This window comes from Telopea speciosissima, chromosome 3 (genome assembly GCF_018873765.1).
Source record: "Telopea speciosissima isolate NSW1024214 ecotype Mountain lineage chromosome 3, Tspe_v1, whole genome shotgun sequence".
In the NCBI taxonomy this organism is placed as follows: Eukaryota; Viridiplantae; Streptophyta; class Magnoliopsida; order Proteales; family Proteaceae; genus Telopea; species Telopea speciosissima.
This window is the reverse complement of record NC_057918.1, coordinates 64841287-64858730: the sequence shown is the minus strand read 5'-3', so window position 1 is coordinate 64858730 and position 17444 is coordinate 64841287. Positions and strand designations below refer to the sequence as shown.

The 17444-nt window shown below is 41.7% G+C and overlaps 1 protein-coding gene across 1 annotated transcript in view; it reads right to left on the bottom strand.

Moving 5' to 3' along the window:
• Positions 1 to 3908: 3908 nt before the first annotated feature.
• LOC122657077 (rab GTPase-activating protein 22) overlaps positions 3909 to 17444 on the bottom strand; it is a 37349-nt gene continuing 23813 nt past the window's right edge. Inside the window, exons 8-11 of the mRNA XM_043851839.1 lie at positions 4903 to 5000; positions 4316 to 4570; positions 4106 to 4189; positions 3909 to 3978 (exon numbers count right to left, since the gene is read on the bottom strand). Coding sequence (XP_043707774.1) covers positions 3964 to 3978; positions 4106 to 4189; positions 4316 to 4570; positions 4903 to 5000 — 452 coding nt within the window. The 3' untranslated portion in view covers positions 3909 to 3963. The remainder of the gene's footprint in view (positions 3979 to 4105; positions 4190 to 4315; positions 4571 to 4902; positions 5001 to 17444) is intronic.

Here is a 17444-nt window from a genome sequence, read left to right as displayed (position 1 = left end):
CAATGCTCCAATACCAAGTCCACAAAGCGGGAGAAGGGAAGACGAAGACCGTAGGTGAAGAAAACGCGGTAGAGGCAGACCTCATCCCCTCGATGGGAGTAGGCACAGTCGTCAGGATCGGGGACATGAAGAACAATCTCGGGAGGGATATAAAACTCGCGACGGATAGAAATTAAGTCCGAGGCGGTCAGGACACTAGCAGTCTGGGCCAACGTACTGCGAGGATCCCCAATCGAGGCCCGGGGGAACCCTGCGACCCCTATTGTCACCAGAGGCAGAGCCTCTAGGAACCTCCTCCTCCCCATCACTAGCAGGGGAGAGGGCAATGACGAGGCGGTACCCGCCGGGGAGGACGACCCAAACAAAGACTCCCCAGGATACTCAGCCGGGGCCGGGACCGTGGCCGGATCGGAGTTGTCGGGAGATGATATGAATAAAGAAGGAAGGATCAAGCTACTTACTCGGAGCGACAATCTCCAACGCCCGAAGAGGGATGTCAACCTGCAACCACCAACATGTGAACTGATCAGGGAAAGTCATCTAAAAAAAAATAATAATAATAAATTAAAAAATTAAAAAAAATAAAAATGTATAGGCTCTTACCAGGCACCAACCGCCGCAAAGGCACTGATCGAAACAAGGCCAAGCACTGACCACTACACAGACGCGGACCGCAGACCGTAGGCAGCAAACGCCAAGACAGGGACACGACCAAGGTAGACGTGACCAAGAGAAGGTGGCCGGGCGTGACGCGATGGTGACCGTGATCGAGAAAAGGCGGGCGCGACGACAGGCGGGCGTGACGAACAGGCAGGTGCCACAGGCAGGCGGGCGTGATGCACCAAGGCAGGCGCAACGACGGCAAGCAGACGTGGCGCCACGATGACAAGCGGGTGCAACGGGGCAATCGTGGCCATGGCCAAGAGTAAACGGAGCAGGCCAAAGCCAAGGCCCAAGCACGGGTGGTGGTTAGAGCACGAGCCTAGGGACAAGACCGTAGGCACACCTCCAGCAGAGAAGACACCACAAAGGCAAGCTCAAGGCAAGCCACAAGACACCAAGTCCCAAGGCTAATAGGCAAGGGAGGACATGAGAGAGGACATGTGACAAACACTTGGGGGGCACACCAAGAGAGGGACAAAAAACAAGGTAGGAGAGAAGAGCCAAAAAACAAAGAAGTGGAAGGAAAAAGACTAGAAGGAGAGGAAATGAGAGGAAATGGAAAGTGAATGAGAAAAAGAAAAATACATATCTCTACAAAAAAGAAAAAAGAAAAGAAAAAGGTAAAAAGATGTGAGAGGAGGGGTTTGAACCCACAACCTCTCCCTCACCCAATAATTTGCAGACTCACCCCCTGAGAGAGATTATTTGCCGCCAACCCCCTGGGTAACATACAAGTGTATAGAGAACTCTCTTGAGCACATTGTTCCAAGAGAGTGGGGGGCAAATGATGAACCACAAATCATCCCAACCTATCAGAAGTTGCCACGTGTCCCTAAATAGCAGGAGATCCACCCGGACACTAGCTACACCTTGGGCGCCATCACCCGCACTTGGGCGCCATCCACCAGGGCACCAGCCGCCCTGGGCACCACCCACCTTGGGCCAAGTACCACCTAGACATCTTTCCCTCTCAGGCCTCACCCACTGAGGTGTTGAGGCCTCGACAGGGTGCAGGTACAAGCTAGATGCCACCACCACCACGTCGCCAACAAGATATACACCACCGCGAGGACTCCGGGCCATCACCTACCACTTACGTAACCCAGATGGACTCAAGCAACAGGGGCCTTATCTACCACGTAGAAGGATCTATCCACCAAGAAGGACAACCCTACTGGGATACTAAGTCTTACGGGAAGACAACCAACCAGGGAGGAGCCCTGCTACTCAGGACTCTTCCACCCACGAAGAAGACTCCACATCAACTAGGGACTCTCCACTCCACCACAAACCACTATAAAAGAAGAGGTATCTCACACCCTCAACCCATCTTGAATAATCACTATTCATCTATTTGCTTAGGAGACCTGACTTTGGCATCAGAGAGCCCTAGGCCGGAATCCCATTGGTTCTCTCTGGTGACTTCTTGGTCCTCTTGCAGGTGACTGCATTCGCAGGACCGCCCAACGATGCAACAATTATGGTCCTTGAAAATCCACCCAAAATTGAAAGTATTCTATTGGAAATTCTTACAGAATGACCTTGGAACTAGATCAACCCTATCAAAAAAATTTCACATTGATGTTTTGTGTGCTCTTTGCGGTAATACTGTTGAAACACTTTGGCATCTATTCCTCTCATGCAATATCTCCAAACACATCGGGCTTGTTGGACCTTTGGGGCTTAGAACTGAATTTTTACAAGCTGATTCCATCTTTCATCTATGTACATTCCTCCTTACCCAACCCCCTTGGCCTAATTTTGAGCTCAAATTCTTCTTATCCTTGTTTGCAATAACCTACTAATTCATTTGGAATGAACGGAATAGATGTTGAATTAACCATACCTCTCCAAACCCCTTGGCAATAATACATAATGTTAATAAATGGACTCAGGATCTTAACCTTCAACCCTTAAATTTATTCGTCATCACTTCTAGCCCAATCCCTGTGTATCCAAGAAAAAATGACTTGCTTCTTTCCCTACCAAATGACTCCCTAATCATTATTTGTGATGGTAGTTTTCTGATAGAAAAACTAAAGAAGCAAGTTGGGCTGCAATTCTGTTTCGAAATAACTCATTCATCTGTATATACTATTATTTCGGTTATACAGGAACAACACAGGAGGCAGAAGCTCAAGGGGTGCTACTCGGGCAGCAGCAAATAGAAGGGTCTCAAAGCACATCTCTCAACATCTGGACTGATTGCAAGGACCTCGTTCATTGGCTGAATCCTCCAACAACACAATGGCCGTGGGATTTATTTACCATCTTATGGGATATTACTATATTAGACATTTTGGGAGAGTTTGGTAATTTTATGCTATCCAAAAAAGACACAACTTTTGTGTATTTGGCTCATAAGTTAGCGAATCAAGCAAGATGTACCAAGACTGCGGTGTGTATCTCAGACTTTAATTTAATCGAATTCGTATAACCTTTTATAAATAAATAAATAAAAGGAATATTCCTCTCCAGGTGAATGTTCTTCCTCTTCCATTGTTCCTAGCATTCTTAAGATCAAACTTCCTGTAGCTCCCTCTAAGGACTGTTGGTGCTGTGCTACCTCTAAATCTGGCCTCTTATCTACTAAGGAGGTAGTTCATTTTATTAGTACCTTCCATGAAAATGGGTCTATAACTAATTCATTTAGGATAGATGGACTGTGGAGGTTCATGTGGAAACTTATGCTGCATTTGTTATGCATTTTAAGTTGATTTCGCATTCTCGGATGATAAAAAACAAAGCTTAGACTCAGTTCAGACAAAAGGACCTGATATATGAGGGCATTAGAGTGATCCCTCTCAGTGAAAGATAAGATTCAAATGCCTGATGTACAGGGGCATTTCAGTGATCCCCTCCCAACGAAAGATAAGATTCAATCATTCTTCTTCACAAAAACCACCACGAGTTCATTCATCCTTTTTTTGGCTGCTCAGCACCAAGCCACCAACAGTTCATATTGAAATTCTTTCTCTCTTTTCTTTTTTTTTTTGGGGGGGGGGGGGGGTGTGGTTACTTGGAAATCATACTGGCTCCAATTTACATACTTCAACTTTACACAGATGTCGTATCACAAAATATCCCAACAGATTAGAAAGATCAATGGAGAAACCAGCTTATCGTAACAAACAAAATGATAAATCTTTACAAACAAGAGAGCAAGAAAACCTTGGTGTATTGGTTTCTTTTTTCTTTCTTCCTTCCCCCCCCCCCCCCGGTTTTTTTTTTTTGGGGGAGCCCACTCAGCCAAATCGGTGTCAAGAGGTCCCGAAATAAATTGACGTCTCCAACCACAACCTATGAGTTCTTAGTCTGCACACAACAATACACTCTTAACAGTTGAATTTGTAAAATCCTGTCTAAATAAAATAAGAAAGTAGAAAGTATTTTTCAATTCAGTGAGATTAAAGTTTAGAAAAATGAGAAGGGTGGAACTTACAATGCTCAAGTACTTTTTGTGAACCTTCAATGCTTCACTACATGCCTTTTTTGCATCTAAATTTCCAGTAATATCATTCAAGATCTGATAAGAAAGCAATACAGTAAGATAATGTAGACATTGTACATCCATTAGTGTATTATTTATTCATTTACATCTATATACACACACAGGGGGGGGGGGTGTGGAGAGAGAGAGAGAGAGAGAGACCTTGACAATATCATCCAGACCCTGAGCCTCCCCCAACAACCGCTTATTCTTGGCCTCAAGAACACCCGCCATGAGGAACACAGAAAAAGCAGTATGTTGGTCAAGTGAACCATTTTCTACATTTTTCCTCTCAAATTTGCCAAATTGCTTTAGAAGCTTGTCATTTCCCTTGGGTGCGGCACTCTTATCGGTAGTTGCACTTGGGTCCTCATATTGTGAGAAGAGGTTTGGGTTGTACTCCATGGCCCACATCAACTGAAATAAATATTTATTACTTCTCAGTAATCATCCCAATCACAAAAAATATTGAATATCAAAACCCATCAGCAATAACTGCCATGTAACTACTGAGGAAGTAAGGACTTCAGAAAAAACGAGAAAAGACAGCCATGTAACTACAGAGGAAATAAGTACTTCAGGAAAAAATAAGAAAAGCTACAAGTTTGAGAAGAAAATAGAGATTCATAAGGGGAGGAGGAGAGTAGAAAAGATGAAATCTTCAACCATCAAAAGACAGAAGGTCCAACAAAGGCTTCTAAATTGAACAGAATCCATTTCATTAAGCATCATCTTTTACTCTACCTTACCTCCCAAAGGTAGATTGCATCCACAAATGATAACTCTCTACGGAAAAGTACCATCAGCGTACGGAATGCAAACAAATACTCCCCTCCATCTAGGTTCTCTGCCACCAAAACATCCCTATCAGCCTTTTGGTCAGCATTTCATGTATGCCGACATGGAAGTCAGTATTGTTTCATTCAATGCAATGAAAAGCATATATTTTTAAACTCATTGAGTAGTGTTTGTCATTAAACAGTGATATATTTTGTGAATAAAATCTTTCATATAACCTATAGTGAAGGGCATAGATAAAATGGTAGAGATTAGTAGACTTTCTATAAGAAAATGCCAAAGATTAGGACCATTTTCAATGGCAGCCTGCAAAGCAGGCCATCCACTAGGTTTTGGCCATTTTAGAAACTTTCCCCATGAAAAGATGGAACTCATAATGTGCATCAGATGCTGGATACCCTCAAGATCATTATTTACTTAATTTTTTATTATTAAGTATTCGGATTTTTTTCCAGATGGATTTTTATCGGACTATTCAGATTTTTTTCCTGATATCTCTAAACGAATACGGATGTCCCTAAACGGATACAAATGCGGATTGGATTCGGATTTTCGGTTATCCATTTACATCCCTATTCTAGACCACTGGAGAGTGGCTGATAGAGATTCAATTCTTTCCACATGCCCTTGAGTGCATTATATAAATAACCAACAAATTTACCATTTTTCTTAAAGGAGAAAAACTTTTCATAGAGGTCATACACTTGGGACATGTTCTTGTCTTGAGAAAAACTTTCCCTCAGATCATCCCCGACACCTTGACTGATTCGATCTAATGCTATTGTAGATTTCAGAATCCTCCCCACACAAAAAAAAATTAGGACTGACGACCAGCAAGCTAACACCACTGATAACTCCCAATGTAGGGCTCCGATTAACCCCAAACTCAGGCCAGATATAAGTGACTAACAATAGTTCAATCCCTCATAAGTAAATATGAAAATCCTAAAGTTGTATTTTAAGTTAGTGACCAAAGACTGAAAATAGAAGCTAGATTCGAAATTTAGAAACAACAACATATCTCATCATCCACATTGCAGAATAACATGAAAACATTAGTATAGTCATCACTTCATGAGTAGAAGTTCAACATATCTAAGAATCAACCCAAACCAGTGGCTAGATACTTCAAAACAACAGAACACAAAATTAGTAACTCAGATTCAAATTTAGCAACCACCACTATAAACCAATCCGTAGGGTATAAAGCTGTAAGATTCCAATTGGAGGACAGGTAGGACCAGCAGTAATCAACATCAAAATTACACCTCAATCTGATGGTCAGAAGAGAAAATACCCATACTCCATTGCCGCTGGCCAGTAAAGGTGTAAACAGAAATCAAAAGCTTATGTAAGTATTCAGATAATGACAGCATATAAAGTAGCTTCAACAGTCCTCAATCATCTTCAACACAGTAGCATTCAACTTAGAATAAGGTTGATTCACATACCCTCAGAGCCAGACACAGTTTAAACATCAACTCATAACATAGGTTAAATACTCCAAAACAGTACAACCTCAAGCCCTTTACTGATCAGCAGGAATCACAGTTGGCAGAACTGAAACTTTTAGATCTAGAAAATTAGATTGGGAGAAGGGGGGGGGGGGAGGGAAGGGAAGGGGGATATGACCAAGGCCTCACGCCTATGGCCTAGGTCAGCCTCTTACTAACCCTAATGGCATAACAGCGAGCTTTGCAAGGAACCTCACCAAGCTCACTGACTCTCACATCAATGGAGGAAAACATGCCAATTCATTCTTAACTTCAAAATCGTTGAGCTCTACAGCCTCCTTTCTTCTATTAACAACTTTGCTCCATCACAAAATAGGAGTCTCTCAAAATAGTAATTAAGATGTAGTAACCTATTAGCAATAATCTACTACTAACTGTAGTAATGAAAATAAAAACAAATAACTAAAAATCCTCTATTAACTTCCTACACAGACATAGATAAGGGTCCATAATAGGCCCAATCTTGGCCCATTAATTGGATCTAAAACAAGACCCCAAGTGGACTTTAAGATGCTGGATTCTATGGGAATTTATGGCTGGCTTGATGGGGCTTAAGGGCTGGCTGGCCCCTCTTTTTCATCTTCCTCTTTGAACTACATCACACCTTTAGTAGTGGTGTGGAACATGACATTAGCTGCAACTTTAGATTCCATACTATTCTAGAGCCACACAAGTAGTGTACCATTCTGATGCATCTACTCTTTAATCTTAATATCCTATATCATCAGCAGATGGTGGAAAAGACCAAATAATCTGGCATTAATATATACCTCGACATTCTGCCTAGAGTAGATAATTGGAAGCACCACTCAACTTAATAGAGGTGATTTACACATTAGCATTGTCCACAAGAGGCTTTGAATCACATAAAGAATCACTTCGTACCCCAAAAAAAGGAACGTCCCACTGCATGAGGCTTCCACTACTGTAGGGTTTGGGAGGGGCAAATGTCAGTCTTACCCTCGCTTCGCAGAGAGGCTGTTTCCATGTTTTGAACCCACAACCTGATGGTTGCCATGCTGCAACTTAACCGTTTGGCCAAGGCTCTCCCACTAATCACCTGGTATAAAATTCCAGGGAAAAGAAAACACAAATAACAAGCCCAACTGGGTAGAGAATACCAACCCAAAAATCGATCCGCAAGATACAATAGATGAACTGAATAGGAGAAAATAAATAGCTCTGAATCCGACAGGCAGATCCTCTTAAAATTCTGGTAAAGAGTGTGTTTAAAATGATAGAAAATATCCCCAAAGTTTGATGAAGATCCGACGGACAGATAGGCAGTAATAGGGTTGAGTGCAAAATAGAAACTAAGTTCCCTTAAAAAACAAAGGAACTTGCAAGAACTCACAATCCAGTTACCAGATTCAGAAACTAAGTTCCCTTAAAAAAAAGGAACTTGCAAGAACTCACAATCCAGTTACCTGATTCAGATCAAAATCTGATCAATAAGGAACCTGTGGTGCAGAAGAAAACCCCAAAGTATGAGCAGAATCCAATGGCCAGAATCTCTTAAATGATCTTTCCTATTAGCAATAGGAAACACCAAAAACAGGTGTTCTGAGGGTGTTAAGAACAACAGAAAAAACTTCTTGACTGAACTCCAATTAGTAGTAGTATGATTCAGCAAGGAACAAGCATGAAGTAATCATAGGTGTGGAGCAGATCATAGCTATATGTAAGTCAGATCAGTAAAAGAACAGAAACAGCATCCATAGGTGAGTAGATCATGAAAAAAACTCCATGCGCAGGGTAAAAGTCAGCAACCTCGACATCAGTAATAATCTAGCACAAGAAACGCTAGTTTGTATTCATACTTCAGCATTGGTTGCTGTAGACCATAAGCAAATACCTGATCAAAGAACTTCAGAATACAGTCACCATGTATTCCCACTCTGATACCATGAGACAATATCAGAACTAGGTTAGGACGGTACCTGTGCGGAGAAGAAGAAGAAGAGAGAGAGAAACCTGCTAGAGTCTATGTAATAGGGGTACTTTAGTCACTGGTTTATTGTATTGTTATGTTGAGTTGTAATTTTATCTTTTCTTTTTCTTTTTTTACCTTTTACCTCCCTAGGGAGTAGGAAGGCATATGTAATTCCCATGAAATGGTTAATAAACAATCTAGGGGAGAGAAGTAGATTCTCTCTACCACGATTCTTGATGTAGATAAGTCACTCAGAGGGCTTATTTTATTGGAAATAAGCTTTGGGTTGGGTTATATCTGTGTTGGGCTTTTGCTCTCATGGGTTTACTTTGTAATTGGCCAATTTAATAAGCCTAAAATATGGGTAGAAAGTAGGAGAACGGGATCTACTTCATTAGTTTAGTTAGAGTCCTGTTTTGAGTCTATTCTCTTTGGGGTAAATTACAAGACACCCCCTGGTTTTCAAACGAAAATCAAATAACCCCCTGATTTTTGAAAATACTCAACCGTCCCCCTCTACAATAACGGTGTTAACTTAAATCAAACTGTTAGAAGCCACGAAATATAATGCTTGAGTGATCATAATCGATCACACAGGCCCTGTATTTATATTAAGCTGAATAATAAAGAATCCAAGTACAAATAGGAATCTACCTCAGTCCTAATCCTATTAGGGATTCCTAGTACAACTAGGAAAACCAAACTAGGACTCGGCTGAGGGAGAAAAACAATAAAAAAAAGAGAAAAATAAAAGAGGGAATAAAGAGGGAAAATCCTAATATGACTAGGAGTACTTCCCCAATCGGGTAGGGGACAGTCCTAATAGAATTAGGACTGCTTACCCCAATTGGGTAAGTGATAAGTAGCCTATTTCAACACTCCCCCTCAAGTTGGAGCAAAGATGTCGATCATGCCCAACTTGACTAGATTAGGATGAAACAATTTTCCAGATAATCCCTTGGTAAAGATATCAGCAAGTTGATTAGCAGATGTCACAAAGGGAATACAAATCAGCCCATCTTCTAACTTCTCTTTGATGAAATGCCTATCCACCTCAACATGCTTGGTACGATCATGCTGTACTGGGTTGTGTCCATAGTACTAAAACTCACGAAATTTTGATCGAGATATCGAATATTTCAAGTATCTCGACCTGTCCGAAACGAAACGCAAGTCCGATATGAAAAAATGCAATATTTCATAATTTTCGGTGAAATTTCGGAAATTTCGATCATCTGGTTTCGGAAATTTCGGAAATCTCAGTAATTTCGGTCATCTCGTTTTGAAAATTTCGGAAATCTCAGTCATTTTTGGCATTTTACACCCACAGAAAAATACCATATTTCGACGAAATTTCGGTATCTCAGAAATTTCGGTTAGACTGAAACACCGAAACGAAACGAGATTTAGTACCATGGTTGTGTGCTATGCTGATTGCAGCCTTGTTGTCACAGTACAACATCATAGGAAGACGAATAGGAACACCAAGATCTTGTAGCAAACCTTTAAGCCAGAGTAACTCACAAATACCTTGTGCCATAGCTCGAAACTCAGCTTCAGCACTAGAACGAGCAACTACATTTTGCTTTTTGCTACGCCAAGTGACACGATTTCCACCTACAAAGGAGCAATACCCAGAGATAGACTTACGATCCGCAGAACCAGCCCAATCAGCATCAGTGTATGCCTCAATCCGTAGGTGACCATGTGCAGACAAAAGAATTCTTTTTCCAGGAGCTAACTTCAGATAGTGCAGAATACGAAGAACAACCCCCATATGAGAAGAGTAGAGATCATGCATAAACTGACTCACAGTACTCACAGCGACAGCAATGTCAGGACGAGTATGTGAGAGATAAATCAGCTTCCCTACAAGCCTTTGATACCGACCTTTATCAACAGGCTCACCCTCTTTTTCTTTGAGACGAACAATAGGATCCATAGGAGTATCTGAAGGGTGACAGCCTAACAACCCGGTTTCAGCCAATAAGTCTAGGATATACTTTCTTTGGGAGAGAAAGATGCCCTTAGAAGATCTGGCAACCTCAATCCCCAGAAAGTATCATAGTTTCCCTAGATCTTTAATCTCAAATTCTTGTCCAAGGAAGGTCTTCAACCGTCTGATCTCATCACCATCATTGCCAGTAACCACTATGTCATCCACGTAGATTATAAGAACAGTGAGTTTTTCACCAACCCGCTTTAGAAAGAGTGTGTGATCAGCATTACTTTGCTTATAGCCCACAGAAATCATCGCCTTGTGGAACCGGCCAAACCATGCTCGAGGTGATTACTTCAACCCATATAGTGCACGCTTCAATTTGCACACTTTACCCTGGTTTTTTTCACAAGAAAAACCCTGTGGAATATCCATGTACACCTCCTCATCCAATTCCTCATTCAAGAAAGCATTTTTTACATCCAACTATTGTAAATCCCATCCAAGGTTGACTGCAAAAGATAACAACACACGAACAGTATTCAGCTTTGCAACAGGTGCAAAGGTTTCCTGATAATCAATGCTGTATGTCTGAGTAAACCCCTTGGCCACTAGTCGTGCCTTATACCTATCCACGGTGCCATCCATCTTCTGTTTCACTACAAACACCCACTTACATCCAACTGTTCTCTTCCCAGGTGGAAGAACCACAAGCTCCCACGTGTTATTTTTCTTCAAGGCCTCCATTTCTTCCATCATTGCTGCCTTCCACTTTCTATCTGATAAAGCTTCCTACCAATGGTTAGGAATACAAACAGATGAAAGAGAAGAAACACAAGCACGAAAGGATGGAGAAAGGGAGTCATAAGATACAACATGGGATATGGGATGTTGAGTGCAAGCCCTGACATCTTTGCGAAGAGTAATAGGTAAATCAGGAGAAGGAACATTACCAGGTGGAGAGGCAGGTTCTGGATCCAGGTTCGGCAATTGGATGGGTACTGGAGCAACAGTTGATTGAACCTGCTTATGTTTCCTTGCATAGGTCTGTACACCACTGTCATCAATCCTCCTTTGAAATTCACTAATAGTTCCCTGGACAGGGGTAGTTCTCTGGACAGGAATCTGAACTAGGGTAGATTGCTCCCCCTCAATAGGGATGGTCTCCCCTTGTATAGGGACCTCTCCCCCTGACTCAGAGGGAGGACTAGGGGAGAAAGAACTAGGAGCAGGCCGATCAAGCTCATTGTAAACTGACTGAAGTGGAGGTGGAGAGTCTATAGTCAGCACATCTTCATTAACACTCTTCCCCTGAAGACGAGGGGACACATAATAGGATACATTCTCATGAAAGACGACATCCATGCTGACAAAGGTCCTGCGGGATGGAGGGTAATAACATTTGTACCCCTTCTGAGTAGCAGAGTAACCTAAGAAAATGCAGCGGAGACTACGTGGTTCAAGTTTACCAGGGGACCGTGTATCCCTGGCATAACAGACGCATCCAAACACCCTAGGGGGGACAACAAAGGATGAAGAGCCAAGTAGGAGCTCAATGGGGGGTCGGGATTGAAGAACCCGACTAGGCAGCCTATTAATTAAAGGGAAAATTGCTCAGATCTACTAGATAAAAATATTAATTACAACTTAAGTAGGTTAAAAATATGTTTTACATCCACTAGTTTTGATTTTGAAAATATTTACTTAATCCCCAAGGTTATTAATTGCTCATGGGTTCCAAGAACAAAACAAAATTGAATTTTCCAAAGTACCCCAATATTTTATCTTCTTTTTTTTTTTTTTAATTCTTTCATTTTTAATCACATGTGGGACCCACCCCCTCCTCTTCCTCCTCCTCCTCCTCCTCCATGGAAGGCCGCTGCAACCTTGCACTCCAACCAGACCTACGATGATGACGAACTCCAGGAGAAAATCAGAGGGTATGAAGTCAGCCATGGTGAAATCCATAGAAGAATCAAGGGTTTCCATCGTCATCTTCTCCAACAACTATGCTTCTTCAAGTTGGTGCCTCGATGCGCTGGTGAAGACGATGGATTGCAGCAGGAGAAAAATAGGTTGGACTGTTCTTCCTGTTTTCTATGATGTGGATCCCTCTGATGTTAGGAAACAGAGTTAAAGCTTAGCAGATGCATTCGCTAGACACGATGAGTGATACAAGGAAGAGATGGATAGAGTGGATAATTCGGGTTGGCATCTTCAACTTCAAAATGTGTTCAAAAAGTAATCCTTTTACCCATTCTGGACTTTAATTTTGAATTTCTTTTTATTCTGATTTTCCTCTTAATTCATGCATGATCCAATGATACAACAAGCCAAAAGACAGAAAGTTCCCTGAAAAAAAAAATGAGGGACATTCTTCGGAAGTTCCTAAATTTTGTCTTTATTTTAAAATTTTTTTTTTAATTATTTTTTTCTTACCATAGAAGAAATTGATCTTTCATTTCAGCTGAAACATGATTACAAGGTTCAGATCTGGGGAGAAAATGGTGCGGCACCGATGGAAGACAGATTTTTTGCTTCAGGTAAAATCAAAGTCAACGATGGAACCTCCTGAATGGTTCCAACCCTTTCTCCCTCCGACTAGACTTTGAGTAACAGCCCAGATTTTTAGAATGGCAGAGAGAGAAGCACGAGAGCTGGGGTTTGTGCTTATTAGCTAAGCATAAAAAGAGATAGCAGGTCTAGTTGGAGTGCAAGGTTGCAGCGGCCTTCCACGGAGGAGGAGGAAGAGGAGGGGGTGGGTCCCACATGTGATTAAAAATGAAAGAATTAAAAGAAAAAAAGAAAGAAAGAGAAGATAAAATATTGGGATATTTTAGGAAGTTTAATTTTATTTTGTTCTTGAAACCCGTGAGTAATTAATAACCTTGGGGATTAAGTAAATATTTTCAAAATCAAAACTAGTGGCTATAAAACATTTTTTTAACCTACTTAAGTTGTAATTAATATTTTTATCTAGTAGATCTGGGCAATTTTCCCTTAATTAAATAGGCTATAGTAAGGACAGCAGCCCCCCAATAAAAGGAAGGCACATTGCGAGCAAACATAAGTGCTCTAGCGACCTCCAAGAGGTGGTGATTTTTCCTCTTAGCCACACCATTTTGGGCTGGAGTGTCAACACAGCTGGTCTGGTGGAGGATCCCATGGGCAGCAAGGTAATTTTGGAACTGACCGTCCATGTACTCTGTCCCATTGTCACTCCGCAAAATGCGAAGAGTGGCACTGAACTGGGTTTTAACCATCTGGTAAAAATGTTGAAAACATGAAAAGACCTCACTCTTTGTGTGCATGAGGTAGACCCAAGTAAATCTAGAAAAACAATCAATAAATGTGACATACCACCGATGACCCGAAAGTGAAACTTTTCTACTAGGACCCCACACATCAGTATGAACAACATGAAATAAGGAAGAAGACCTATTATTAGAAATGGGATAATTTGAACGTGTCTGTTTGGTCAAGACACAAGGCTCACCAAAAAAAATCTTCCTTATTACATTCTTTAACTAAAGCAGGAAATAAAGTAGATAAGGTTCCTAGAGGTGGATGACCTAGTCTAGAGTGCCATTTATGTAATTCAGAAGAAAAAGATGCCGGGTGATAAAGCCTAGAAGGTAATGCCTAGGTAGGAGCAAGGTCGCCATCAAGCAAGTACAATCCGCCATGCACTTTACCCGATCCAATCGTCTTCCCCAAGTCCAGTTCCTAAAAAACACAATGAGTAGGAAAAAAAGTCACTTTGCAATTTAGAGATTTGGTAATACTGCTAATGGAAAGAAGGTTAGTGGTAAACTTGGGAATATGCAGCACAGAAGACAAAGTAAGGGAAGGGGAACATCCGATGGATCCTTTCCCTGAGATAGAGGAGAGGGACCCATCAGCAATTTTAACCTTATCTTTCCCAAAAGCAGGAAAATATGAATGGAAGAGGTTAGAAGAACCTGTCATATGATCAGTGGCACCGGAGTCTATAATCCATGGAGTGGAGACAACCGATGCGCAATGACTAGCAAAGGAAATACTTGTACGGGCAAAGAAGGAACCTGTTTTGGCAGCAGATGTAGTAGAGGCAGCGGAAGTGTGTAACAGACGCCGGAGAGCTTGGAGTTCTTCCTGGGAGAAACTAATATCAGTAGTGGGGCCTGGAGCTACACTTTCAGTATGATTGGCTTTGTTTTTAGGCTTAGCACGACCCCGTTTGGCCTCAAAATCAGCAGGCTTCCCATGTAGTTTCCAACACTGTGCCTTAGTGTGATACGGTTTGTGGCAATGATCACACTTCACAGGCTCTTTGTCTGTAGCAGCAGTAGCAATACTCTCAGAAGGAGTTGAGGTGGAGTCAGAAGCCTGTAAGGCTGATCTCTCAACTTTAGGAGCAACCATCATAGCAGCCCATCGAGTCTCTTCACTGTGAACATATGAAAAAGTTTCCTCTAAAGAGGGGAAAGAAACCCTACCAAGGACCTGCACCCGAATAGGATCATAATCATCATTAAGGCCAGCCAAAAAATCATACACCCGAAACTGGTCCACATAGGAGTAATAGGCAGTAATGTTGGCAGTAGTAGTAGGCTGAAATCGAGCATAATGATCCAGTTGCTGCCTTAAGAATTTGAGGGCAGCATAGTACTTAGTGACAGATAACTCCTTCTGAGTAGTGTTCTGAAGGGTCTTCCTGATCTCATAAACCTGTGCACCACTTCCTGATCGGCCATAGGTTCTCTTGATAGCAGTCCATATCTGAGTAGCAATGTCAAGGAGGAGATACTGGCTAGAGAGGTCAGTGTGCATAGAATTCAAAACAAAGGACATGACCATAGCATCATTGGCAGCCCATTTAGTACGGGCAGCACCTTCCTCAGTGGGTTGTTTGGTGGTGCCAGTAAGGTGTCCAGTGAGGTTTCTACCAGCCACAGTCAAGGAGAGAGATCTGGCCCATATGAGATAATTGGTGCCATCTAGTTTAATGGCGGCAGCATAAGGGAGGAATTCTGTCTGGGACTGAGAATCCCCTCCAGAGTTGGCTGTGGTAACATCTGAATCTCCCATGGTGTATAAAACTTGGGCAGCAATATGTAAAAAAAACCAGTAACTTCTAATGAGGGAATAAGAAACCATAAATTTGAAAAAATTTAGGAATAGCTTAAAAAAGTTGCAGGTCTGAATCTGATTTAGTTTGGATTCAAAAAACTGCAATCTGAAAGTATGTAGGTGTAGATCAACAAGTGCAGGAACCAATCTCCAAGAAAAATACAGAAATCCAGCTTGAAAAAGGTAGTAGCTTGATCTCCAAGGCTTGGAGGAAACCTGCGGCAGATTCTGATCACACCCAAGTTTATATAATCTTCAGTGAGGTGGCATTGAGGGCAGCAGCTAAACCTTCATTGGATCACCTCAAAGGTGCTGCCCTGAATGAGAGATAGAGTCCGGGAGTGGTGGAGAAGAAGAAGACCTGTAGCCGAGAGAGTTGGAGAAGAAGAACCAGAAAATTTGAGGGGAGGAGCTGCTCTTCAGATCAGATCAGAGGTGGCTCTGATACCATGTTAGAAGCCACGAAATATAATGCTTGAGTGATCATAATCGATCACACAAGCCCTGTATTTATATTAAGCTGAATAATAAAGAATCCAAGTACAAATAGGAATCTACCTCAGTCCTAATCCTATTAGGGATTCCTAGTACAACTAGGAATACCAAACTAGGACTCGGCTGAGGGAGAAAAACAATAAAAAAAGAGAAAAATAAAAGAGGGAATAAAGAGGGAAAATCCTAATATGACTAGGAGTACTTCCCCAATCGGGTAGGGGACAGTCCTAATAGAATTAGGACTGCTTACCCCAACTGGGTAAGTGATAAGTAGCCTATTTCAACACAAACCAAAAAGTGAAAAGACAATTTTAACCTCAACCAAAATAAGATAAATAATGACAATTGAGGTACCCAACGTTTGTAGAAAATGCCCTTTAGATACCCAAAACTTGTAAATTATACTTAGGATACCAATTTTGATATTTCCAATTATACCTCAAATTACCACCACTGCTAAAACCACCATTGCCGCAGCCACCTCCACCATCCTCACTTGGATGCACTCCTCAGCTCACGATCCATCGTCACCTTCTTCCACGTGTGACAGAAGACACTCCAACATGCTGTACCGATGTTTTCCTCCCTCATTGACCTTCACCTTCAGCTTGGCTATGAAGTCTGCCGAGAAGTGTACAACGGTGTTGGCGATGGAGGAAAGCAGAACCAGAGCTGCCATGGGAGCCATGTAGAGAAGTAGATTTTGAAGTTTTTAGATCTAAAAGTCATTTATGCCCCCGTTTGGACTTTCTATACGAACCCCTGCCTTATTGGCTGTCCTAACGTAATTCTGTGGGGATGACTTGGACATATCCAGTCATCTGCTCTTGTCAGCGGTCACTTTTGAAAACCTAAACCCCCACCTCCATCTATTTTACCCAATGTTTCTCTGATAATTGTGAAAAGTCATCGGCTTTTGGGGAAAAATTAAAGAAAAAAAAAGGTTACAGCTTTTGGTCTTGTCATTTAGCAGAGAGAAAAACCTCGAGTTGAGTTGAATTGAAATCACTGTGGTTAGGGTTTTTGTTTCAGCAGGTGAGAAACAAAAAGGGCAAATTTGAAATATGTTTGCTGTTTTGATATTTCCAGTTCCACGCTACAGCGCCACTATTAGGTCATTACTCCCATTACTATCAATAGTCACTACTACTACTACTACCGCAAGTCTACAATTACAGAACCTCTTTAAATGAGCCCAACCTCACCACTCCACTCTTGTAGTACGGTTGCTTCGTCGGTAACAGTAACAGTAGTAGGATTGTTTGCAGGTCATGTAAGGAAGAGAGCGGCGTGAGGAAGAAGATGTATTTTGGGGTTTTTAGATCCAAGGGTAAAAAAGTAACTCTACACTAGTCAAGGGTAGTTTAGGGATTTAAATTTATTTAACTGGCTGACATCATCACTTAACAGCATAAAACTAACGGTAGGGACTAATTTGTCATATTGGGGTCTAATACAGGGGGTGCTTTGAGAATTTTCAAAAACCAGGGGGTGACTTGA